The 26766-nt window shown below is 46.5% G+C and overlaps 1 protein-coding gene across 1 annotated transcript in view; it reads left to right on the top strand.

Annotated features, from left to right (window-relative positions):
- Positions 1 to 1623: 1623 nt before the first annotated feature.
- Positions 1624 to 26766, top strand: part of B3GLCT (beta 3-glucosyltransferase) — a 94975-nt gene continuing 69832 nt past the window's right edge. The window contains exons 1-3 of the mRNA XM_052650025.1: positions 1624 to 1701; positions 7737 to 7776; positions 15963 to 16072. Of these exons, the coding sequence (XP_052505985.1) occupies positions 1624 to 1701; positions 7737 to 7776; positions 15963 to 16072 (228 nt within the window). The remainder of the gene's footprint in view (positions 1702 to 7736; positions 7777 to 15962; positions 16073 to 26766) is intronic.

Below are 26766 nucleotides of genomic sequence, written 5' to 3'. Positions count from 1 at the left end.
AAATACCCAGAAGCAGAATGTAAATGGTGTTTGATGTTAAATCTCTCCTCCCTTCTTAGAACTTTATGAATGATTTGGGCTTTCCATTTGTCTTGGGGGGTGTGTGTGTGTAAAAAGTGAATTAAGCATCGATCTTAGTGACCATGAATTCAGTGGGGGCACTAAACTCCTTTGTTCTCCAGGGTTGGTGATGTCAGTATAGAGAGACAGCCCTTAAATGATGGTTTGGGAAGACTTTCATTCATTTGTTCACTTATTCGATAAATATTTATTGACTTTCTTCTGGGTGCTGCCCCTGTTGTAGGGGGAAAACAGTACATGAAACCACATTCCTGCCATCATGAAGCTTACATTAAACTAACATAGAAGACAAGCAATAGACAAATAGCTATAGACTGTGTCAGTGGTGGTAAGCGCTCTGGAGAAGAATAAAGCAGTGAAGGGTGGGGAAGGGGTGTTGGGGTCCATGGGGGGGGGGGGCACTGCACTCTCCAGAGCCTCCTACAGTGCTACCTGGGATCTCAGTGCCCACAGAGAGGTTCGTCTGGATTTTACCTGCCTTCTGAAATGTCATCCTTGAAGTGGAAGTGATTAAACCACGTTAGTCATTTGCTTCCGAGTGTGAATATGTTTTAGATTTGAGGCAGTGGATGTCTGGGGCTGGGGTGGGAGGATTCCAGGCATCAGGATGGGTGGTCCTGTCTCCTGCTGCTGTGCAGGGTCTTCTCCGTTGCCGAGAATCCTGTCCTGCCCACCACCCCTGCGCCTTGCACTCCTCTGTTGTTCCCTGGAATTGTCTGGCCATCCCTTCCTACCTTCTTGTTTTCTCTTGGGAATGCTAATTGGAGAAAGCAGACTCTATGAAATGCTTTCCTCTTACCTTTTCAGGAGAAATGCACTGTAAAGTTAAGGTATTATGGTTTTGTCTGGTTAACCATCCTGACTGGTTTATCATTTTACTTCCTATTTTCCACATGTTACTGTCAGATTATTATTATTATTTTAATGTAGAGCCTAGATGTGTCTCTGGGGATATCTTTGTCTATTTATGGGCTCCGACTCAAGGTCATTCTAAATGGGGAATGATTCTACTTCCTCTCTCTCCCCTGGCACCGTGGCTTTAGCTGGGTTCTGGTAGCTCTCCCCACGTGCCTGGAGCAGCCTCTACACCACAGCACTGACCCAAATCCGCGGAGGTGGACAGCTTGCCCCAGATTTCGCTCCGCTGCCCGCCGGGCTCTGGCAGGGATGTGAGAGTGGGAATTTGCACTTCTTCCCAGTGGAATCTCAGCAATTCCCCTTTGCTTTGGTAGGCACCAGAATTCAGGTTTCTAGGAAGTTGTCCTCTGTATGCCTCTGTCTTGTGGTTTTTAGCTACAGATAGAAATGGTATCCTCTTTCTTTAGATGTAATGTTTCCTTTGCTGGGCACCTGAGCCTGTTGACTTCACACCAGTGGATGCTCTTAGGTCTGGAGAACGGCGGCCTTCGGTACTAGTTTGCAGCAATGCAGCTGCTTTTAAAACGAGCAAAATTTATTCTGTTAAAGTATAATTTTTTTTTCTATTTTAAGCAAAACTGTTGAATATGAGAATGAATCTTAATTGCTGATTTTAATGTACAAATGTTTCTTATTTCTCCCTTCCCCCCAGCTTTTGCTTTGGTTTCTGAAGATGTGAAGAAAGAAGCCAAACAGTCTAAGGTACTAATTCTAAAATCAAATCTATTATTGCGGTCTGAGATTTGTCTGTCTTTTCTTTAATGGGAGCTATAATGATTACATCTTTCAAAGAATTAATGAAATGTTGGTCAACATTGATTTTTGAATCCACAGCAGCAACTCACAGATCGTCTTGCTTAAAAAAAAAAACCACCTTCATTAAGGTAGATCCACTTGGTTTTAAATTTTATCTTAAGAAAAAAGGTATTTGGATATGGAGCTAGACATTTTAGAAGTCTTAACTTGGACACTGTAGATTTTTTCTGGTCTTACCACGTCTTAGGTTGTTGTTCAGTGGCCCAGTCGTGTCTGACTCTTTGAGACCCCATGGACTTGACCTTGGACCTAGTTTTCCCAGCCTGTGAAATGTGTGCTGTGTCGGGGTCACAAGTCCCTGAGTGCCCCTCACCTTGAGGTGACCTTAAGTGAGAGGGCATCCTGGGGACTGGCTGAGAGACCCCAAAGGTGACCACCAGGCTCCTGGTACAGTCAGAACCTGAAATGAAGACATGGGGGACCCATGAGAGGGAACAGCATTTTCCCAGATCTCAGAGCTGCTCCTCTCCAATCAGTGGTTGCATTTAAGAACTGCATCTAAATTTTAGCATTTGGGGTTGCATTAGATCAGTTTAGCATTTGAGAAAGAGAATATTGTTTAAAATATGAGTTGTTTTTGTCGCATTAATTAAGGCTCAGTTGACTCTCTTTTTTACCCCACAATTAGTATAAAAGTGTTTTTAAATAGAATGTTTCTTTTACCAACAGAATGTGATCTGTTCTAACTATACCATGGGTTTCCCACACAAGGGAACTGAGGAGAATAATTCCTTATGGTTTTATGATTCTTTATGGTTAATAAAGCATTTCAGACGTTTAATTCGGTTTGCTTTACTCAGTGGTCGTGTTATTGCTAAGCAAAGCAGATACTCACATACAGAGCAGAGAAAATACACGCCTAGAGAAGTGAGTTGATCGAGGTCACGTGACTATTAAAAGGTGAAGTCAGAATCCACACTTTCGGACTCCGTGAATTTTTCATGCTGTAATTTTGTATTACGCTGCCCTGTGCATTGGCATGTGTTTGGCCGTAATGAAGCTGATTCTGAATTTAAGGGTTATTAATAGGGATTTAAAATTTTGTATAATAGATTTAGCAATTATAGCATATACTTTCAAATATAGGTTTTTACTCATCTTTCCAAAAGAGGAAATACATATATTTTTGGCCTTAAATACATATATGAATATAAGCAGAGATAAGGTAAGTCCAAAGTCCTTGAAAAGTGTCATTAACCCCATCTGTGCTTGGCTACGGAGCCAAAAAGCCATTAATCCCCTGAGGAGAGGCAATGATGAAATGTCTACTGTAGCCCATGCCAAGGCTGGGAGACGGAGGAGAATCAATTTGTCCAAGGTCATCTGAAGTCTGTCTGAGGATGAACCTGAGATAGGACTTAAGGTGCTTGACAGTAATCATGCTCACTGGGGTTGTCCTTGGCGTAAAACGCTCAGCACACCTGGGAGCCGTCACTGCGGCCCAGAAGGCCGTCCTGCCCGCCCCACTGCTCACTGCAGCCAAGGGCGCTGGTTCCCTAGAACCAGGCCAGTCCTGCTCAGAGCTGGGGGCCTCCCCGAAGCCACTCAGCTTCCCTGGTTGGCGTCAGGAGGCTCCTCAAGGGAATCCCGAGGTGGCCATCGTCCTGCCGTCCAGACCGGGGCCTGCCCTCTGGCCCAGATGCGTCTCCTGGCTCCCGGGTCCCTGGCTCTGCTGAATTCTGGCCCACCCCCACTTTCCGTGGAGCGTGCCCTTCCCAGCTCATGCTATGCATGGCCTCAGCCAAGCTCTGGGGGTGACTTCGACCTGCCTTCCGTCCTGCGCTGGCCTGTGACTCTGGGCCCTGTGGGACATAGGCGTGGAGCCAGGCTCTGGAGCCAGACTGCTGTGGTTCACGGTCCTTCTCCCACCCTGGCCCCCGGCGGACACACCCATGCCCAGTTCCCTCATCTGGAACAGGACTGCCCTCACAAAGCGGTTTTGAAGATTATGTTGTATGTCTGCCACTGAGAGCAGTGCCCGTCCCTATTTACACGTTTACCTGCTGTGACAGCAAGAAAGGCCCCATGCAGCCTTTCAAGAAGTTTCCAACACAGGGGTGGCTGGGTGGTTGTGATCAAGCTGAAGATGCCAGTTTAATTCTTTACTTAAAAGATTTCATAGCAAATTCTTGTGAGGCTTTTTTTTTTAATCTTCTTTTAATGAAGGATTTATAAACTAAGCATGCAAGTGCTATATGGATTGCAAGTGTTCAAATCTCTTGTGCTTTAAAGATAAAAGCTGTACTGAAGGTTGTCTTAGATCTGTGTTTTTCTGGCTAGGGTAGGAGCTGTCTGTGGGGTGGGTGCCCTGGTAGCAGATGTCTTTTGTTTCTGGGTAGCAGTTCCGTTGACCTAGAGAACTTTTGACAGTGAGCACGTTTTGATGGATACTGATGGTGTCAGAAACACACAGCAGAAGAGATAATAAAATAAACCATGTGTTTCTTCTTAGGAAGAATTAAGCCTTTTCACAAGGGAAGCTGGAGACAGAATTTTAAATGTTCTGTCAATTAGTTCATTTACTCCGATTTTCTTTCTCAAAGGGGAAATTAATGAAGACCATTTTGGTTCCATTTCAGTTCACCTAAATCAGGCGATCCTTGGATATTTTATTTTTACAGTTTACAAATTGAGCCGTTTGAAATGGTCAGTCATTTCCTACCTCTTGTATCCAGCAGTCAGAGCTGCAGTGCTTAATAACAGAAAGCTGTGGAATTTCAGTTGATTTTCTTTGGTTTTGCCAAGGCATCTGGCAGAAAGTCTAGTTCCTGTTTCAGCTCGGCTGCTGGAATCTTCGAGTTCAGGATACTTTTTGTGTGCAGCTTCCGGTAAAGGTGGCTTTTGTTGTAGGTATTATTAATCCTTTTGCTGTTGCAGTTCAGTCACTCGGTCATGTCTGACTCTTTGAGACCCCATGGACTGCAGCACGCCAGGTTTCCCTGTCCATCACCAACTCCCGGAGCTTGCTCAAACTCATGTCTGTCGAGTCGGTGATGCCATCCAGCCATCTCGTCCTCTGTCATCCCCTTCTCCTGCTCTCAATCTTTCCCAGCATCAGGGGCTTTTCTAATGAGTCAGCTCTAAGCATCAGGTGGCCAAAGTATTGGAGCTTCAGCATCAGTCCTTCCAGTGAATATTCAGGACTGATTTCCTTTAGGATTCACTAGTTGGATCTCCTTGCAGTCCAAGGGACTCTCAAGAGTCTTCTCCAACACCACAGTTCAAAAGCATCAAGTCTTATGTGCTCAGCCATCTTTATGGTCCAACTCTCACATCCATACATGACTACTGGAAAAACCATAGCTTTAACTATACCATCCTTTGTTGGCAAGGTAATGTCTCTGCTTTTTAATATGCTATCTAGGTTGGTCATAGCTTTTCTTCCAAGGAGCAGGCGTCTAATTTTATGGCTGCAGTCACCATCTGCTGTGATTTTGAAACCCAAGAAAATAAAGTCTGTCACTGTTTCCATTGTTTCCCCATCTATTTGCCATGAAGTGATGGAACCAGGCGCCGTGATCTTAGTTTTCTGAATGTTGAGTTTTAAGGCAACTTTTTCACTCTCCTCTTTCACCTTCATCGAGAGGTTCTTTAGTTACTGTTCGCTTTCTGTCATCAGGGTGGTGTCATCTGCATATCTGAGGTTATTGATATTTCTTCCAGGGATCTTGATTCCAACTTGTGCTTCATTCAGCCTGGCATTTTGCATGATGTACTCTGCATATCTTTTAGCTTACTCTCAAAGTATGTTTCCATCTCACGATGTGAGTTTTCTGAACAGTGCCTCTGGGGGAGGATTGGGCACGCATTACTGGAAGGTATAAGGAAGGAACGCTGGAAAGGAGCCAAAGAGCTGGATTCCAGTCCTGGCCTGTGGCTAGAATGGCTGTTAGATGTTGTGCAAATCCTGTACCTTTTCTGAGCCTCTTTTGTTTTATCTGCAGAAGGGGAATGTTGGATTGGATCATCTCCCATGCTATTTTTAGAAAATTGCAGTAGAAGACACATAGAATTTACCATTTTAGCTAAGTTTAAGTGCACAGTTCCGTAGGGCTAAGTATGTTCTTACTGTTGTGCAAGCAGTCTCCAGAACTCTCTTCATCCTGCAGAACTGAACCTTGGCCCCCATGAAACCACAGCTCTGCGTCCCCTCCTGGCCCCTGGCCCTCCACCAGCCCATTTTCCATCTCTGATAGCTCTAGGTACCTCACGTAGGTGGTGTCATACAGTCTCTATCTTTTTATGACTGGCTTATTTCACTTAGCATCCTGTCCTCAAGGTTCATCTGTATTGTAGCTTGTGTCAGAATTCCCTTCCTTTTTTTAAAAAAAATCTACTTATTTATTTATTTGGCTGTGTCGGGTCTTAGTTGTGGCACTCGGGATCTGTGGGCTCTTGGTTGTGGTGCACAAGTTTAGTTGCCGTATGGCATGTGGGATGTTAGTTCTCTGCCCAGGGATCGAACCGGTGTCCCCTGCATTGGCGGGTGGATTCTTAACTGCTGGACCACCAAGGAGGTCCTAGAATTCGCTCCTTTTTTAAGGCTGATTAATATTCCATTGTACAAAGAGGCCACGGTTTCTTTATCCACTCCAGTGCTACTTTTGGATCTGAAATTTCCAGTTTTCTATAACCCGTGTCTAGCAGCCAAAGGCGTGGCCTGGCAAGGAGGAGGCAGCCTGGCTAAGGCGAAGCTGAGGGCTCCGTCCCCGGGCTCAGGCCGTGCTCCTGGCCAGAGAGGCAGTGAGTCCACATGTGCCGACCTAGGATGCTAGCCCGGCTCTGGTTGAGCACATTTAGGGAAGTGGTTGAGCCTTCCAGTCTTCTTGGCGGCTCTTCTGAGAAGTATGTGTTTTATCATCATTAGGTCAGGTGTCACTTGACCCCAAGGTGTAGCAAGCAGATCAGTACATAACTCTGAGGTTCTTCTCCGCTCGCTGTTATTTCTACCCCTGAGACAGAGAATTTCAGAAAATGCTGCCGAAGGTGGCCGCTCCCCCGTCTGCTGTCACAGTCCCTCCTGCATCCCGAGAGGACATGTCTCGGTGGCAGTATCTTGGCTTGTAAGCTGCTGATGTTTTGCTGATAGCGGCTCACGACTGCATTTCTTGTTGCAGTCGTGCGGGAAATGGAAGGATATTTGCCACCGTCCAATTGTCATAATTATAGCGTGTGGTGGTTGAAAACGGAAAGGGGCAATTAGAGGGAGAATTCCTTCTGCCAGAGGAGACAGTGACGATGGCAGATTTAGCTGCTGACACTCTGCGCTTTGTGGAGGAGTCTTTGAGGAGCTGGTTTGATCAGGATCAGGTACATCCGTGCTCACGCGCCCACGTCCACGTTTCTGTGTTTGAAGCTCTGCAGCTCTGAGAGGCCCTTCCGTGCTCAGGAAATCTTGTGAGCCCCAGCGGACCCCCTCCCCCCAGGGCTGCTTCTCAGGCAGGAGCGAATACAGTGGTGACATTGCTGATGGCAGCATGGCTGAGCCCCCCAGATAATAAATACGGTGTTTGGTAGAGCCCATCTTCCCAAGGAACGCATAGGCAGAATGGGTACAGTCCTGGCGCGTTTGTAATGCTTACCATGTATCAGGGTTTAAAACGATCTCTCCCAGGAACATTGTGAACCATTTTACATGAGAAGAAAGAGCCTCAGGTCGATTCAGTGACTTGCCCACCATCACGTAGGAGAGGAACAGCCCCCTAGGAGTCTTCTGTTCTGATGCAGAAATATATTATTGCTGCTTTTCCTGCCTTAATTTTTGTCTGTTTCTTTAAGGAAGCACGTCCAAGCTCTCATTTTCCATGTCTTACCCCCAGATGTTAATATGTATCATACTTGTTTATTTCATGTATTGCTGTTTGTTTGTTTTTCTTTAAATGTGACGAGATTGATCTTTTTCTCTTTTATTTAAAATACAGAATTTGGAGAAAAGTGATATATCAAAGAAAAATGACATAGGTGAGTAACGATTTCTTTTTTTTAACTTAAGAGTTGATATCCAGGGGCTATTCCTTGTAAATTACATTTCAGTGAAGTGAATTTTTCTTTCTGATTTTATTTATGTGATAAATATTGTTGGCCAAGTACTTCGTCTTTTGCTCAGCCCAGTGTTTACCGTTATGGAGACACGAGAACACATTTCAGATGGACATATTGGAAGTAATAATTCATAAGCTGGATTTATTTCCCTCAGCCACAATGTATTGAGCTGCTGGTAAAGAGAGACTTCCGTGCTGGGGGGCTGCGTGGGGAGTACAGTGGTGATGGAGACAGAGTCTGTTCTCAGGGGCGCACACACGCTTTGTGGGAAGAAGGGTCAGCTGTGGCCTTTATTGTGTCCCCTCTGCCTGGAGCCGGGGCACCACTGCTGAGCTACAGGCAGCCTGTCCCCTGCGGGTCAGCTTGGGGACCACGTCTTCTGTCAGATCCTCTGGCGGAGGTGGCTCCTGGCTTCTCTGCAGACGTTGCACGTATCTCTCAGCCCCATCAGCTCCCAGTCTGCATGCACTGCCTTATAAACCCATCTTTCTCCCCCATGTATCGTGAGCATTATCAGGGTTGTGACTGTGAGTTTGTTGTGTGTGTTTTTTTTTTTCTGGGTTCAGTTTTGGGAAACAGGCTCTGGGTGTTGACAGGAGGGTGAGGCTGACCTCTGCATGTTGGGTCTCTTCCCTAAGCGTGTGTCATGGGTCATCCCAGGACGGGCGATGGAGACTCGGGAGGTGAACCTTGGATGAGGGGAAAGGGACACACTTTCCTTCGTAAGGTCCTCCTTGCCTGGGCCTGGATTTTAAGGAGTCTGGAAGGTGGTAGCGGCCCTGCTGGGTGGCGGGGGTAGGATGGGCTGTGCTGGGGCCCAGGTGTCTGGGGACCACAGGGGTGCGGGCTGGAGTCTTGGGGTCTTGAGAGTAGCCATGTTTTAGAAGCCACAGTGATTCACTGCTTGTCTTCCCTACATGACAACACGACAATACCCTGTGTGGTCAGCCACTCCTCAGGAGATTTAAAATAGAGATTTTACCTCTGCAGCCAACCTTGGTGGGTTTGGGCATTTGTCTGTGGTTGTTGTTGTTGTTTTTTTAATTAATTTACTTTTTTATTAAAGGATACTCACTTTACAGAATTTTGTTTTCTGTCAAACCTCAACATGAATCAGCTATAGGTATACATATATCCCCTCCGTGTGTTTTTTTTTTTTTGTGGAAACTGGTGGGCCTCCTGGTAGCAAATTCTTTTTTTTCAGATTGATTTAGTTCAGGACACACTGGGCCTTCGTTGTCACGCCTGGGCTTTCTCTAGTTGTGGCTGCGGAGCTGCTCTCTTGCTGTGGAGCGTGGGCTCTGGGGTGTGTGGGCTTCAGCAGCTGTGGTGTGTGGCTCAGTAGCCGCGGCCCCCGGGCTCTGGAGCACAGGCTCAGTGGCTGCGGCGTGTGGCTCAGTAGCCGTGGCCCTGGGCTCTGTGACTGTGGCATGTGGCTCAGTAGCCGCGGCCCCCGGGCTCTGGAGCACAGGCTCAGCAGTTGTGGCGTGTGGGCTTGGTTGCACCGCAGCATGTGGGATCTTCCTGGGTCAGGGATCAAACCTGTGTCCTCTGCATTGGCAGCTGGATTCTTAACCGCTGAGCCGCCAGGGGAGCCTGTAGGTGGCTCTTAAATGAACGTTGGTGCTGGTCTAGAGCGAGAGTTTTCAGCGCACCTGGGAAGCTCCCCGAGCAGGTGAATCTGCATTCTCGCATTCGTACATGGCAGAGCGGGTAATGCTTGACTTGGTATCTGTTCATCTGAAGACAGACCCAGAGGGCTTATCTGCCACACCCTTAATGTGAGTTGGTGGGACGGGGTGGGGTTGGGGTTTACCAAAGCAGCTGACCCAGCAGAATCTGCACGCCGCCATGGTCTCATGGTCCCCAGGGCCTGGTGACCGACTCCAGGGTTGGGGTGGGCTTTTCATCTCTTGACTCAGTGCCTAGTCAGTACATCCACCAGTGACCATTGTTCTCACCAGCATCACTGTATGGCTCTCCACGTGTGTGTGTGTAGGCGTGCACGTGTGTGTATTCCTCTGCCTTACATCACAGGCTGCTTGTCATGTAGCTTTTGTCTGAAGAACATCACGTTGATTTCTCATCAGAAAAATGCCAGTGTGTGGAAGTCCATCTTTCTAGATACTTTCTGACCGAGACAGATTAGCACATGGTGTGATGTTTAGTATGGTGCATACTCAGAAATGAGACTCCAAGAACCTTGGGTTGCTTTACCTGCACAGAAGAGTTAATCCTCCTGTGTAGCCCCCTTTGGTTCTGTTTCCTGGAAGCTCTTCGCAGCCTCTGTCCGCTTCAGCACCGCCTGGGTCCTCTCCGCACCTGTGATGGATGTCTTCATCGCCCCTTCTCACCCGTCACACTCATCATTATTGTCAGGCACTTGGTGTGCCTCCCATTTATTGCTCATTCCTGGAGGAGAGACAATGACAGTCTGTCTTGAATTGTGACAGTGTTTGCAAAAGGCAGATCACAGTGGGTTTCAGGAAGTATCAGCAAAGGGATGGAATCATCTTATTTGACTCCAGTGACCAGGCTGTGGGAGCTTAAGAGTTGAGGGGCTGAGCCACTTGAATAGAGAAGACAGCTCCCGAGGTGAGCCCTGGGGTCTGGACTTTGTCAACATGCGATGAATGCAGTCTGCAGAGCTTAGGATGTATATCAGGAAGTATTTCTTGGTGCTGATACAAAGAACAGCAGGACAGACTTCCCTGGTGGTCCAGTGGCTGGGACTCTGCTCTCCCAATGCGAGGGCCTGAAGTTCAGCTGGGCTTCCCAGATGGTGCTAGTGGTAAGCAACCTGCCTGCCAGTGCAGGAGACATAGGAGACTTGGGCTCCACCCCTGGGTTGGGAAGATCCCCTGGCGGAGGTCATGGCAGCCCACTCCAGTACTCTTTTCTGGAGAATCCCATGGACAGAGGAGGAGCCTGTTGGGCTATAGTCCATGGGGTTGCAAAGAGTCGGACACGACTGAAGTGAGTTAGCATGCATGCATGTTCTATTGTTGGTCGGGGAACTAGATCCCACATGCCGCAGCTGAGAGTTCACATGCCGCAACTAAAGATCCTGAGTGCTGCAGCTTAGAGATGCTGCAGCTTAGACATGCTGCAGCTAAGACCAGATAAATAAGGATAAACGTTTTTTTTTTTTAAAGAAAATACCCCATTTGGAAAGAAAAAGAACAGCAGGAATTTAAGAACTAAACTGGACTAGGTTCAAGATGGTGGAGTAGAAAGATGTACGCTTCCTTCCTCCTGCAAGAGAACCAAAATCACAGCTAGCTGCTGAACAGCCATCCGCAGGAGGACACTGCTGCTGCTAAGTCGCTTCAGTAGTGTCCAACTCTGTGCGACCCCGTAGATGGCAGCCCACCAGGCTCCCCCGTCCCTGGGATTCTCCAGGCAAGAACACTGGAGTGGGTTGCCATTTCCTTCTCCAACGCCCCCCAAGAAAGACACCCCATGTCCAAGGACAAAGGAGAAGCCACACAAGACGGCGGAAGGGTGCAAGCACGGTAAAATCAAATCCCATACCCACCGGGTGGGCGACCCACGAACTGGAGAACGTTAATGCCAGAGATGTTCTTGCACTCGTGTGAAGGTTCTAGGCTCTACATCAGGCTCCCCAGCCTGGGGATCCCCAGGGAGTCTGACTCTGAAGGCTGGCAGAATTTGATTCCAGGCCTGCCTGCCACAGGACTGAAGGAAAGAGACTCCACTCTGGGAGGGCACAAACACATAATCAGACTGGACTCTCCTGGTTCTTGTCTGGAATGGGGGTGGGGCTGAATGCGGTCCTCTGTCATGCACTGTATCAGGGCTATAGCGCTGGGCACACGGGGCATCTCTTCCTCTCCTGCCTCATGCAGGTAACTCCTCTGTGCGTCCGTCCCTTGCCTCATGGTGCCATCTCTTCTAGCTGTAATCTTTGCTGGTGCCCTGTGTTCCACTTGCCGTTGCAAACCTCCGCTGCTCCCTCCATTGGGAAAGGGCCCCCTGGGGTCCCCAGGACTCCTTGCCCTCGTCATGTCCCCTGGGGAGGCCCTGCTGTCTGGGGTCCCAGGTGGCTCCGGGGCCCTTCCCCAGCTTGAAAGCTGTTAATCTGTAGACCCGACAGAGGAGGAGACGGTTGGATGGCATCATTGACTCAATGGACGTGAGTTTTGAGTAAACTCCAGGAGTTGGTGATGGACAGGGAAGCCTGGCGTGCTGCAGTCCATGGGGTCGCAAAGAGTTGGACACGACTGAGCAACTGAACTGAATCTACAGACCCAGCCTATTTGTGTGGCACATAGGTTCTTCCTGATCTGACCACACCGCTCTCTGACTTCATCACTGGCCATTCTCTTCATCCTTTTCTCAGAAATGCCTGATAAACTCCTCAGTCACCCATTTAGGGCTGCTGCAGAGATGAGGTGGGCTGAGGGCTCTGTGATAACCCAGTTCTTTCTCTGCCACTCACCTGCTCCCTTCTGTGCCTGTGTCTGCAGGAAACGGCTGCATTTCAGTTTTATTTTTTAATTTATATATATATGTATATATATTTTGCTGCATCCCATGGCCTGTGGGCTCCTAGTTCCCCGAGCAGGGCTGGAACCTTTGCCCCCTGCAGTGGAAGCATGGAGTCTTAATCACTGGGACCACTAGGGAAGCCCCACTGTTGTGTTTTAAAGGAAACGCAGGAAGTGTCCTTCCCAGAAGCTCTCCCTACCCTGGCTCCCTGCCTCCAGGGCCCCAGCGTCCCCACCTGGCTCCCAACACGGAATGCTCTGTGTTGTCTTCTGAGCTGGACTCCCGTGCCGGAGCCGCGCTTGCTCCTTTTGTACCCTGGACTCTTGTGCTAGGAGATGCTCAATGTTCACTGAGTGCACACAGCATGTGAGATCCAAGTGCGTGATAAAAGGAGGGGAAGTGAATACAAGTCATGGCACGGGACCCAGGAGATGGAAAGGGGGAGAATTTGCTTCCTTTCTTCTTGCTAAGCCTCTTCCCCATGCGAAAAAACTGCTGTGTGTGCGAACGGTGGAAACTGTGCTGATCTGGTAGAGGAGGTGGTGGGAGGTGATTCCTGCTGGGTTAACCTCTTGATAGGTGGAGCTACTCTTTTAAAAAATTTATTGTGAATTATTTTGAACATACCAGGAGCTACAAAGAGTCACATCCAGGTATCTACTTCCCAGATTAAGAGACAAAACATTGCTAGCATGGCTGCAGCCTTTAAACCAGTATCTTGATTCTGGTGTTCATCACTCTCCTATAGCCTTTTTTGTTTTTCCAAACAATTTTTTATCTTATTTTTGGCTGTGCTGGGTCCTTGTTGCTTTGGGGCTTTTCTCTAGTTGCAGTGAGCGGGGGCTACTCCCTAGTGGTATGCGAGCTTCTCATTGCAGGGGCTTCTCTTGTCTTGGAGCCCGGGCTCTAGGGCACACGAGCTGCAGTAGCTGTGGCTCCTGGGCCCTAGAGCCCGGGCTCAGCAGTTGTGGCACACAGGTTTCGTTGCTCCGTGGTGTGTGGCATCTTCCCAGAGCAGTGATCAAACCCACGTCTTCGGCCTTGGCAGGTGGTTCTTTGCCACTGAGCCACCAGGGAAGCTCCCCTGTAGTCTTTACTACTTTCACATCAGTTAGATATGTGTATACAAGCGTATTATGTAGCATATATCCATTTTATATAGATTTATGTTTATAGTTTTGAAAACCATTGATTTATGCTGTATGGTCATTACCTCCCACATTTTTTTCAGCGTTCTGTCTGGAGGGTTCATCGCCAGCGTCCGTCTGGGTTGATCCATATACAGCCAGTTAATCTTTCTTGCTGTGGGAATACCACTGTGTAGTATTCTAGTTTGTATGTCTTGTGAGTGTCTGGTTTGCTTCCAGCTTTTTTCTTTTCACACAGTGATGCTGCGGTGAGCACTTTTCTTAACATATACGAGGGCTTCTCAAGAATGACTTACACCAGTGGAGTTTCTGGGTCATTGCAAATGTGCATCTTCAGCTTTATTACATTTTGCAAAAATATTCTCTGAGGTTTATTGACTCCATTCTTGAACAGAAATAAACCTTGTTTCATTCTGATAAGTGAGTTACGTTAATGTTTCACATGTAGTGGATCGGAAGTTACATGTCAGTTGAAGTAGAAGACACTTATTTGAGCATTATCTGTGTGTCTGATTTGTAGAGCCAGGATGCTGACTTGAAATAGAGATAGTATGTGGAAGGTTCAAATTTATATAAACTCCTACATAGAAAGAATTAGGTCACATTCAGCAGGTTGTTCAAAAAGCATGTTGGACAATTTTTAGGATTTGGATGGCTCACTGTGGGGCTGTTTGTTGTATGAATATTTGAGTGAGTGAATAAATGAACGGAACTGTAGAGCTCAACACAAGAATGGTAAAATACAGTGGAATAAATAGAAACCAAGTTAGTGTCCTTGAAAAAAAAAGTTAGTCACTCATTCATGTCTGACTCTTTGCAACCCCATGGACTGTAGCCTGTCAGGCTCCTCTGTCCATGGGACTCTCCAGGCAAGAATACTAGAGTGGGTTGCCATGCCCTCCTCCAGGGGATCTTCCCCGACCAAGGGATCAAACCTGTGTCTCTTTCATCTCCTGCATTGGCAGGCAGGTTCTTTACCACTAGCGCCACCTGGGAGTTGAGGTGTTAAAGGGAAGAGCTCACAGTGTGGGGAGGGTCCCCATATTGGTTTGTAGTCAACCTTGCTGGAGGCTGCAACTTCATGTGATGTCTGCCTTTGGCCAACACCCCTGTCTGGTGGCAGGGTCCTGACACACCTGCAGTTTCTTTCCTTCATCACGAGCTCGGAACCTGGGCAGGCCTGACATGCTTTCCCGATGTGGGGTCTGGGCCTCCCCCTCTGCAGGCGAGACCCTCCTCTGGTCTGGTCTGGAGGGGGTGACAGACCAGGGCTGCCTCCCTCCCAGCCCCGGTCAAGACCCCGACGGCCCTGAACCCAGGCTTGATGGGCAGCTCATTCCCGCTGCAGCCCTGTTGCCCTGCAGTTGCGGCTGTTTTCCTGGAGACGAACTTCAGCCTGGCCAGGTGCCCCCTGAGGTCCCTGCTGAGTGTCGCTTTGAGGGGCCGTCCAGAGCGTGCTTGCGGTTGAGTGTCAGTTTGCGCGGGGCTGCTGAAACAAAGTGGCGCAGACTGTGTGGCTTCCTCAGAGATGTGTCTCCAGGTTCTGGAGGTGGGGTGGTTTCCTCTGAGGCCCCCTTCCTCAGCTTGAAGGTGGCCCTTTTTCCCCTGGGTCTTCACAGCAGCCTCCCTCTGTGTCTCTCGCCCAGATCGCCTCTTTTCATAAAGACACGAGGGTATTGGGTTAGGGGCTTCCCTGGTGGCTCAGCTGGTAAAGAATCTGCCCTCAATGCAGGAGACCTGGGTTCAACCCCCTGGGTCGAGAAGATTCCCCTGGAGGAGGAAATGGCAACCCACTCCAGTCTTCCTGGCCGGAGAATCCCCCGGATCAAGGATCCTGGTAGGTTACAGTCCTCTTTTAATAAAGGCACCAAGTATGTTGGGTGAAGACCTATACTAGTGACCCCATGTTAACTTGATTGCCTGTGTAAAGACCCAGTTCCCAATAAGGTCACGTTCTGAGGTCCTGGGGCTGAGGACACTTCATCCTGTGAAACTTGGGGGTCGCAGTGCAGCCCCTAACAGGGAGCCACATTGTAGGATTCTGCGTAATTGTTAAAAGGTTTCTTGCAAACACAGTGGGTTTTCAGTGACTGGGGAGGTGAGTGTTCTAGACATTTTCATCCTTTCTCACATTTACATTTGCATACTTTGTGGCAGATGCAGGAACAAATTCACAGTTTGTTACCAGACTGGGTCTAGTACAGCCAGCGTATTTATTTGCTAACTTCTAGGAAGGAAGTTGCAGAGATCAGTTTAAAAAGAGAGATTTTGTCACTAGAATTACATATAAATTGATTTTTCCCTCCCAAGAGTTTATTGCCTGAAGGCATGCCTTGTGACTGTTTTTTTCCCTTTTCTTTTCATTGTGATTTGTTTTCAAGTTTATTTCAGTTGTTGTTTTAAAAGAGAAAAAAAAAACCTGAACAAATTTTTTTGTTGTTCTAGATTTAAAAGAAATTGTATTTGTCATCCAGAGTCAAAGTAATTCTTTTCATGCGAAGAAGGCAGAACAGTTAAAACAAAACATCTTAAAGCAATCTACAGCTCTTTCACAGGTGGGTAAAGATGACTTGGGATGTCTGATTTTTTTCTTAATATGTTTATGTTTTCCAAAGCTCTTGGTCCATAGAGAGTCAGTTCTATTTAGACAGAATACATCTTCTGGTTTGTTTTGTTGGCTTAATATGGACTATTTATTGTTTAAAATGCTCTAGTTAATTTCAGAGGCTTTAAGTATCATGTTCTAAATTATTATATACATATTTTAACAAACATGTAAAAATATATAGGGCTAGCTTGGTTTCATCATAAAATATGACAGAAAAAAGTGGAAGAAATAACTTTTTAAAGGCGGAGCTTAAAATAGCAAAGATAATTAATGTTCGAAATTTTGGTAACAGGTTCTAAGGCAGTTTTTATGTTGAAATAACATTTTCATTAACCTTTGTGCAGTAGTGCTTCTATGAGTTTCTTAATCTGGTTTTTGATTGGGTATTATTAACTGAACTTCTGATTCGATTTATAATGTAATATCTGAGGAGGATTATGGAGAGAAAGATTGACACATCCAGGTTTACTTTAATAAAGTTTAAAATAAGCGTGAACTGAATTTAAATCTGCTCTGCATATTGTGGGAGGTTCGGGGCAAAGGAAGATCTACCCATGCGTGTAGCCGTGTGGAAGCGTTCCTCCTTAGCCAAGCAGAGACAGTCCTCCCAGCCCAGTACACTGCATGTTGTGGCCTTGGCCTTCGAGGCAGAAGTGCTTGTCTGGAGGTAAAAGCCATCAAGAGTTCTTCGACCACAGACCTGTGTGGTTGGCGCATGGCTTGCTTTCTGTCGGTGGGAGCGCGGAAGTAAAGGGTTGGAAATAACAATGGAAAAGTGAACAAACTTAATGGTGTTCAACGTCAGGGCACTGCTGGCAGTGAGGTTTATTGTGTTTGTTCTTTAAATGCTGTGTGTGAGAAATTCATCCAACCTCCCCATGTCCCCATGAGGACAGATCCTGGTTCCTCTCCTTGGAGCATCAGAACTTCTCAAGCGACAGGAAAGGATTGCAGGCTGTAGACAAGTGGGTTTTTTTTGGTCGGGGCGGGGCAGTAATTAGAGATAGCAGCTTGATTAAAGTTCTCCTTTGTCTGGGCTTCCCCTATGGCTCAGCTGGTAAAGAATCTGCCTGCAGTGCAGGAGACCTACGTTTGATCCCTGAGTTGGGAAGATCCCCTGGAGAAGGGAAAGGCTACCCACTCCAGTATTCTTGCCTAGAGAATCCAAGGTTTGCAAAGAGTCGGACCTGACTGAGTGACTTTCGTTATTGTTTGCCTGGAAACCCAGCTTGGGGCAGTGTCTTCTACTAAAACTCTTCAGATTCCATCACAGAGGAACTCCTGTAGCAACCTTGCACGGCTGGCCTTCCCCCATGGGCTCTGGTAGAGGCGGATGCAGGGCAGCGGTGGGGTGGGGGGGGTGGGGGCGGGGAAAGTGGAGGGGTGGAGGGGAAGCCAGGAGCCCACATAGTTCCTCAGTGGGGTCCAGGCGAGTGTTCGTGGAACTGAACTCAACCAGGCCTTGGCAGTTACCCCAGACTGGAAGTCAGTGATAACATCAGGACAGAGTTATGCATCATTTGATTTCATGTATGGATTAAGGGTATAACTATCTCTGAGTAGCTTGTTCCCAGAAATACCTTCCTTCTTGGAGAGGCAGATTCATGTGTGTTTTCTTTTTTTTGGCTGTGACTGCAACATGCCGGATCTTAGTTCCCTGACTGGGGATTGAACCTGTGCCCTGTCTGGTGGAAGCGCGGAGTCTTAACCACTGGACCACCAGGGAAGTCCCCCGTGTGCCTTTTAGATTATATACCTTCCGCATTTACTCCATATTGGTAGTCCTCACTGTTAATGTGATTGATTACATACTTTGCCAGCCAAGGCCACTTGATTAAGTACACCCCCAGTACTTCCTCTACTAGTTGCCAGCTCCTTTTTTGCTGTTTAATTTTTTTTTTTTTTTTGGCAAATGGGTACTTTTTTTGTTCTGATAGGTACTCATCACTGTCTCCCTACCTGTCTTATCCCCTCTGCTCTTCTGGGAAGAGTGGCTTCCCGGTAACCAGGGACAGGACAGTGCTCCCAGCACTTTGTTTACAGTGGGGAAAAGGCATGTGGGTACCTTTTGGAGGGAAGCAATAGGGATTATTATTATTTTCAACACTATGGTTTTTCAAGGAGTCATCTATGGATGTGAGAGTTGAACTATAAAGAAAGCCGAGCACCGAAGAATTGATGCTTTTGAACTGTGGTGTTGGAGAAGACTCTTGAGAGTCCCTTGGACTGCAAGGAGATCCAACCAGTCCATCCTAAAGGAAATCAATCCTGAATATTCATTGCAAGGAAGTTGCTAAAGCTGAAACTCCAATACTTTGGCCACCTGATGCAGAGAACTGACTCATTGGAAAAGACCTTGATGCTGGGAAAGATTGAAGACGGGAGGAGAAGGGGATAACAGAGGAGATGGTTGGATGGCATCACCAACTCGATGGACATGAGTTTGAGCAAGCTCTTGGAGTTGGTGATGGACAGGGAGGCCTGGCGTGCTGCAGTCCGTGGGGTCGCAAAGAGTCGGACACAACTGATAGACGGGACTGAAGAGGGATTGTAAAATGTTCCTTCTTCTTTCCTGCCCCTTAGGCAGAAGGTGCTGCTAGGGGCTGGGAATGCCTGCTTCTTCAGGTATCTGGGGCTCACATGCAGGACCATGAGGTGCTTAAAACTGGAAGTAGACTCTGGGGAGGATGGTTGCAGGTTCGTGTCTAAACAGAGTGTGGCCATCATTTATGGATGGAGAGCGTGTGCATCTCCTGGGAGTGGAGGCAGGTGGCGGCAGCTGAGGGTGTGGGTCTGGCAGAGCTGTGGGGCCTCCCGTGCTCCCTACCTTTTGCCACGAGGCCACACCAGAGCTTGCTAACTGTAGTCCCACCTCTGGCGCCAGCTTCATTTCCCACCCCTCCCCCTGCTACCCCCATCCCCTTGTGTTTTCTTTGCCGGTAACTGCGGACTCCTTGGAGTCCCTGGGCCTGCCTGGCTATGCCAAGCCTCTGTGACCTTGCATAGGACCTCCTTCATCTTGACAAGCTCCTGGGCATGTCTTTCTGTGCAGCGTCTTGACCCACAGGGACAAATGGCTTCCTCCTTGGTTCTGCTTTCATAGTATAGTTTTCACTTTTGTACTATTTTTGTTCCATCTCTCTTTTTATAAATTTTGAGAGCAGAGAATGTCTTATTGGTTTTTGATCCTCAAAACCAAACACAGAGCTTTCCATGTTCAGAACCTGAGTCCTCAGTGAATATTCATTAAACTCAGTCCCTGAGATTAATCATCCAACTCTTTCCGTATTTTCTTTTCTATTGTAATAGAAGTTTCCTTTTATTTCTCTTACAGTATGGTCACTTTTTTCTTAAACCGCCTTTTTAAAATTGAAGTTTAGTTAATGTACAATGTTGCGTTTCAGGTGTATGGCAAAGTGAGTCAGTTATGTGTATGTGTGTACACACCTTACCTTACACACACACACACACACGTAAATTTTTTTTCAGGTTCTTTTCCATTATAGGTTATTAGAAGGTATTAAATATAGTTCCCTGTGTTCCACGGTAGGCCTTTGTTGTTTATCTGTTTTACATACAGCAGTATGAATATGTTAATCTCCTAATTTATCCTTCTCCCCTCCCCTTTGGTAACCACAAGTTTGTCTTCTATGTGAGTCTGTTTCTGTTTTGTGAATAAGTTTGTGTGCATTTTTTTTTTTTTTTTTAGTTTGCACATGTATTTGTCTTTGGCCTACTTCACTTAGGATGATAATCTTTAGATCCGTCCATGTTGCTGCAAATGGCATTTTGTTCTTCTTTATGGCTGAGTAGCATTCCATTCACTTTTCACTTTCATGCATTGGAGGAGGCAACGGCAGCCCACTCCAGCGTTCTTGCCTGGAGAATCCCAGGGACAGGAGCGCCTGGTGGGCTGCCGTCTCTGGGGTCGCACAGAACCAGGCACGACTGAAGCGACTTAGCAGCAGTGGTGTTCCGTTGTATATGTACCCCATCTTCTTTCTCCATTCATCTGTGGATGGACACCGAGTTTGCATCCATGTCCTGGCTGTTGTGAATAGTGCTGGAATGAACAGTTTTGCCTACACACAAACACACAAAGCACACAGACTCGTATGAAATCACAGGTTCTTTGAAGGCAGATGCTCTGGCTTGTTCTGCTTTTAATTCTCTCATAGTAGCTTTCGCATAGTGAATATTGAGCATGCAGCATTTGAACTGAATTCAGAATAAATGGAACAAATGAAAACTAAGCATTATTTTAAGTAAATTATTTTATCTGTTAAAATTATTTGTCTTAATTTTTAAAATGATTAGAGCCACCACCTCTTACGTTGAATATAACAACTATTTTATTTCTCCCCAGGAAGCCACAGAGTTTAGGGAGAAGAGTAGAATAGAACGGGCATGAGTCGCTGCTTGGAAAGTGTGATCTCACGCTTAGGTGGATCTTTGAGAGACAGTATGGAAAAGAATCAGAATGTTCACTGACTGCTTTCACACAGCCAGCGTAACAGTGGCTAAGGAAGGTGGGAATTCACTCCCCCATAAACAGTCCACATGAGGAGGGCAGGAGCAGGCAGCCCTGCTCTGCTTTCCTGCTGTCTGTTGCTTGCTGTGAGCTGAGGGGTCTTGTCCTTACTACATGGTTGAAGCTGGCTGACACCCTTACTTTGCATCCTGGTGTGTGGAGGACAAGTAGGGATCTTTTAAGGACATGACCTTGAAGTTGTTTTTCAGTCGCCAAGTTGTGTCTGACTCTCTGCGACCCCGTGGACTGTAGCCAGGCTCCTCTGTCCTTCACTATCTCCCCGAGCTTGCTCACGTTCATGTCCATTGAGTTGATGCTGCCATCCAACCATCTCACCCTGTCACCTCCTTCTCCTCCTGCCATCAGTCTTTCCCAGCATCAGGGTCTTTTCCAGGGAGTCAGCTCTTCACCTCAGGTGGCCAAAGTATTGAAGCTTCAGCATCAGTCCTTCCAATGAATAGTCAGGGTTGATTTCCTTTAGGATTGACTAGTTTGATCTCCTTGCAGTCCAAGAGACTCTCAAGAGTCTTCTCCAATACCAGATTTCATTAGAAAGCATCAGTTCTTCGGCACTCAGTCTTCTTTATGGTCCAGCTCTCACATCTGTACATGACTACTGGAAAACATAGCTTTGACTATATGGACCTTTGCCAGCAAAGTGATGTCTCTGCTTTTTAATGTGCTGTCTGTCTGTCTGGTTTCATTGTGCTTCTGCTTAATTTGTATTGTCATTTGCTTTCACTATTTGCTGGTTGCTGCTGCTACTGCTGCTAAGTCACTTCAGTCGTGTCCGACTCTATGTGACCCCATAGGCGGCAGCCCACCAGGCTCCCCCGTCCCTGGGGAAGGCAGTTTGCTGGTTAGATCGCCTGTTTAGCCAGTGACTTAGACGGCCACTAGGTGGCAGTATTGGTTTTACATTTAAAGACACCTAATTAAGCAGCATCATCAAGAAACCCCTCTCCCCATCCCGAAGTTTCCATGGTCTTAGGTGGAGTCTAGACTGAAGCAATAGGAAAGCTCCCTTTAATTATCAGAAGGTATGTTTTTCTTATTCTGAAATTCCTTCCTAGCATGAAAGCCAGCTATGAGTATTGAAGTAGTTATGGCAGAACGTTGTTTTAGCACTTGGGTTTAATTTGCTCACAAGATCCAGGGTGTCCTGTTACGACTTAAAGTAATTTCATCTTTGGGTTAGCAAATCTTGTGGTAGTTGAAATAGCTGGAACGATTTCAAGCATTTGTAACTGTACATGGTGCTGGCTCATTTTTTACCTTTGTAGAATTCTTCATGTTACTTATACGATTGAGAGTCAAGTTTATTCCATGGGTAGCATTTTGGAGATCCACAGATGGCTGAAAGCTCACATTGGATCTACAGACAGTTCTTTGAGCAGTGATACGCTACCCTGACCTAGAACTCCATGAAAATAGAGAAAGAAGATGCTGTGCAGAGAATTAAGTGCTGAGATGCACAAAATATAGGGCAGCAGGGTCAGTTGGAGAGGCAGGTAGTGGCTCCCTGGTTATAGCTTGACTGAAACTTGTTTTAAAAAACTGACTTTTTTTTTCCTTTTTTTAAAAAATTAATTTATTTTTTATTGAAGGATAAATGCTTTACAGAATTTTGGTGTTTTACGTCAAACCTCAACATGAATCAGCCATAGGTATACATATATCCCCTCCCTTTTGAACCTTCCTCCCATTTCCCATTTCCCAACCCCTCTAGGTTGATACAGAGCCCCTGTTTGAGTTTCCTGAGCCATACAGCAAATTCTATTTTACATATGGTAATGTCAGTTTCCATGTTACTCTTCCCATACATCTCACCCTCACCTCTCCTCTCCCCATGTCCATAAGTCTATTTTCTATGCCTGAAACTGACACATTCTTGAGAAAGAATTGACGGCCTAGTCATCAACTGAGGAAACTGAGGATGTCCGAACCCCAGGCAGAGTTATCAGGGCCTCTCCAGCCTGTGGCATGGAGCGGCCGGCTCCTCCTCCGAGGGGCCAGCCCCATCGTTTGCCAGGTGTGTGCTGTGCCTCTAATGGGACAGGATGTTACCTGCAACCTGAACTCGACGTCTTCAGTTGCAGTTTGGTTTTTTCCATAGATTTGCCTACCATGAGCATTCAGAATGGTTACTTAGTGAGGAAAGAATCCCCGGTAATTTTTATCATGTGAATATTTATCTGATAGCCCAAAATATCTCTTCCTCCCACACCACCAGATGTCTAGAGCTGCTGTTTATTTATTCATTACTCCTGTTGGGTTGCACTTGACTACGAAATCTGCCAAAAACTAAGGTGTAAAAATTTAATGGTTGCTGCTGTCGTGCGTCTGCTTTTAGCTGTTCTCTTCACTTTGGCAAGTTGTCCTCTCTGCCTGTTTTGCCTCAAGATGCTAAAATGCAGTCTTGCTGAAAACACAAGACAATTTTCATTCTTCTCATGTGACTGTAGGAACCAGGAGCCTAAGCGAACTTTCTGCCTGAAACTTAATACTGTACGTGGAGTTGTTACTGGGGTGGTGAAGCTATTATTTTCTGAAACAGTCTGGGTCATTGTGGGTTGTCACTCCCATCTCTAGATTTGAAGCTTACAGTGCAGTTCATAATGGCTTTGAAGTCTATAGTGCGACATTTCTTCTAAGAGGAAGGCAGCAGACTTTACCAAGTGCTTCGTATGTGCAGAGAACCATTCTGGGTTGTTGTGGAGCAGTTCAAGAGGAATTAACAAAGATACTCCAGTTCCTTGAATTACTTATAAGATAGATGGTGGTGGTGGTTTTCCAGTCGCTCAGTCGTGTCCTACTCTTTGTGATCCCATGGAATAAGATAGATGGTAACGATCTCATAATAGAAAATACAGGAGATGCAGGTTTGATCCCTGGGTCAGGAAGATCCCCTGGAGAAGGAAATGGCAACAACCTACTCCAGTATTCTGGCCTGGAGAATCCCATGGACAGAGGAGCCTGGTGGGCTATCGTCCACGGGGTCGCAAGTAGTTGGATATGACTGACCACACATATAAGTAGAAATTTAAAATCAAGTTAAGTCTGTTAACCTATCTATTTGACAAATATTAACTGCACAATTCTAGTTCTATTAAGTACTTTCAAACATCTCTAGACAGTCCATGGGACCCTTGAAAAGACAGTAGTCACGAAGCTGTTTAGGAAGCAGAGTGATGTGTAAAAAGCATGAGTGAATATCATGCTGACAGTGCACGGTGGAGCTTGAGGAGATAAAGAGGGAAGACTTGTGTCAGGTCCGGAAAGGGGGACGGGAATTGAGCTGGAGGGATGCTGGTTTAGAACAGGGAACAGATCTGGAAGATGGAGACATGAAGCATCAGTATGGTCGGCTTTGGGGCACCTAGAGACCTAGGGTTTGTTTGGGGGGATGAGTAAAGTGTGTTTTAGCAGGAAGAGTGGTCTTTTGAGATTGAAATGGGTGGACTGTAGAGCTGGCGAGGTGGGGGATGTGGTTGCCTAGTGTGGGGTTCCTGAGTGCACATCTCTCGAGAGAAGACTGCAGATTTGGAAGAAGTGCTACTGTTTTTCCTCAAATGTTTTCTCCCTGCATTACAGATGGAAGGGTAACGTGCAGCTATAGAGCCTGACTATTTAAAGAGGCACATGAACAAAAGCCAGGTGGAGGTGAGGCTGACCGGAAACCCAGGAAGAGAGTGTGTGTGGCAGTCTCTGATTTAATCAGGCACTTCAGTGTGTTTTGTCCTAAATACCTATTCTGTGTGGCGTCTGTGTGTCAATTATGTTATGACTTAGGTTTTTGAACTTGAAAACAATTCCTTCTGGAGTGGATGTTTGTGGGAAAATTCTGTTTTTTTTTGTTAAATAAAAATGGGTGCTGACAGTTCAGTCTCTGGTGAAGACTCTATTGAAGAAGTTTGTGTCTATGGTCTGTGTTGTGATGCAGAGATTGTCCAGTGAGAGGTTTTGTTTTTATCCCCTCTCCTGCGTCCTGGGATCCAGTAACCATGGTTGAGCCCAGATCATTTTTACTGCAGCTTCAGAAATGTAGGAACACTTGCTTAAAATTACAGGAACCATTTTGTTCTCCTAAGGAATTTCTTTTTAAATTTTTTATTTACTTTCATTAACTTTTATTGGAGTATGGTTGCTTTACAATGTTGTGCTAGTTTCTGCTGTACAGCAAGATGAATCAGTTACATGTATTTGTATATCCCCTGTTTTTTGGACTTCCTTCCCATTCAGGTCACCACGGCATTGAGTAGAGCTCCCCGTACCATACAGTAGGTTCTTGTTAGTTATCTATTTTATCCCTAGTACCGATAGTGTATATATTTCAATTCCAATATCCCAGTTCACAAAAGAGTTTCAAAATAAGGTTAAATCAGAGGGCTTCTCTGGTGGCTTAGTGGTATAGAATCCACCTGCCAATGCTGGAGACATGGGTTTGATCCTTGATCAGGGAAGATCCCACATGTCGCGGAGCAGTGAAGCCTGAGCACCAGAACTATTGAGGCTGTGCTCCAGGGCCCGGGAGCCGCAACTGCTGAGGCCCACACACCTAGAGCGTGTGCTCAGCAATGAGAAGCCACCACAGAGAGAGGCCGGTGCGCCGCAGCTGGAGGGTGCTCCTGCTCGCCGCAGCTGGAGGAAAGCCCCACAGCCCTGAAGGCCAGCACAGCCAGAAGTAAATACGTGCAAAGGTTTTTAAAAGAGATTAAATGTGAAACAGTGAAGAAGAGAGGCTAAAGCGCGGTTGTTGTTTTAAAGTAGGTTCTAATGAAAGAAAGACTCATGTATGTTTTGAAGACTCTGAAGTGTGGCCCTTTACCTTAGCACGAGGTCCTGCTTGGTCGGGGAATCGCTCTGAATGAGGAACAGGGAAGAAGTCCCTGCAGGATGAGTATGCAGAGAAGGGGATGGGCGGAGCTGAGAATGAAGGCAGGACCTGCGGGAGGGGCAGAAGCACAGGTGAATCATGGATCCATTTGTAAGGAATCCTCCAAATACAGAAAAGAAAATTCAGAAGTGGATTAGGCTTACAAGGTGTGTTTTATGTTTTAGGTGGGCATGGTGCCCCCATTGGGCTTCCCTGCTAGCTCAGTTGGTAAAGAATCCACCTGCAGTGCAGGAGACCCCAGCTTGATTCCTGGGTGGGGAAGATCTACTGGAGAAGGGATAGGCTACCCACTCCAGTATTCCTGGGCTTCCCTGGTGGCTCAGCTGGTAAAGAATCTGCTGCAATGTGGGAGACTTGGGTTCGATCCCTGGGTTGGGAAGATCCCTTGGAGAAGGGAAAGGCTACCCGCTCCAGTATTCTGGCCTGGAGGATTCCATGGATTGTATAGTCCATGGGGTTGCAAAGAGTCAGACATGACTGAGCGAGTACATTTCATTTTATGGCAGATGTTGGATTACATTTTCTGCTTTAGACCAAAAGGGGCCAGATTAGCTGCTTAGAAATCTTTGGACTCTTCCTACCCACAATAGCTTAAAAAAGAAAAAGATGGAAAGAAAACGTCATTATTCAGAGACTACAAGATTGTGCATGAAGAAAAAAAAAAGAATGTACAAAACCAACAAAAGAGTTATCAAGGTCACTAATTTTAAATCATGGTCAATGTTTAAAAATCAGTTGTATTTCTATATATAAGCAGTGACGATTAGAATTGAAACATTTAAAATGATATCATTTATTCATAGCATTAAAAAGCATTAAATACCCAGGGATAAATCTAATGAAAAATGTTCAGGATTCTACATTGAAAGGTAGGGAACATTACTGAGAAAAATTGTTGTTCAATTGCGAAGTCATGTCTGACTGTGACTCCATGGACTGCAGCATGCCAGGCTTCTTTGTCCTTTACTTGCCAGGCTTCTTTGTCCTTTACTATCTCCCTGAGTTTGCTCAAACTCATGTCCACTGAGTCGATGATGCCATCCAACCATTTCATTCTCCGTCGTCCCCTTCTCCTCCTGCTCTCAGTCTTTCCCAGCATGAGTCTTTTCCAGTGAGTCAGCTCTTTGCATCAGGTGGCCAAAGTATTAGAGCTTCAGCTTCAGCATCTGTCCTTCCAGTGAATATTCAGGACTGATTTCCTTTAAGATTGACA

This window comes from Budorcas taxicolor, chromosome 12 (assembly GCF_023091745.1).
Source record: "Budorcas taxicolor isolate Tak-1 chromosome 12, Takin1.1, whole genome shotgun sequence".
Classification (NCBI taxonomy): domain Eukaryota; kingdom Metazoa; phylum Chordata; class Mammalia; order Artiodactyla; family Bovidae; genus Budorcas; species Budorcas taxicolor.
The sequence above is the reverse complement of the archived record's forward strand: the minus strand, read 5'-3'. Positions and strand labels throughout refer to the sequence as shown.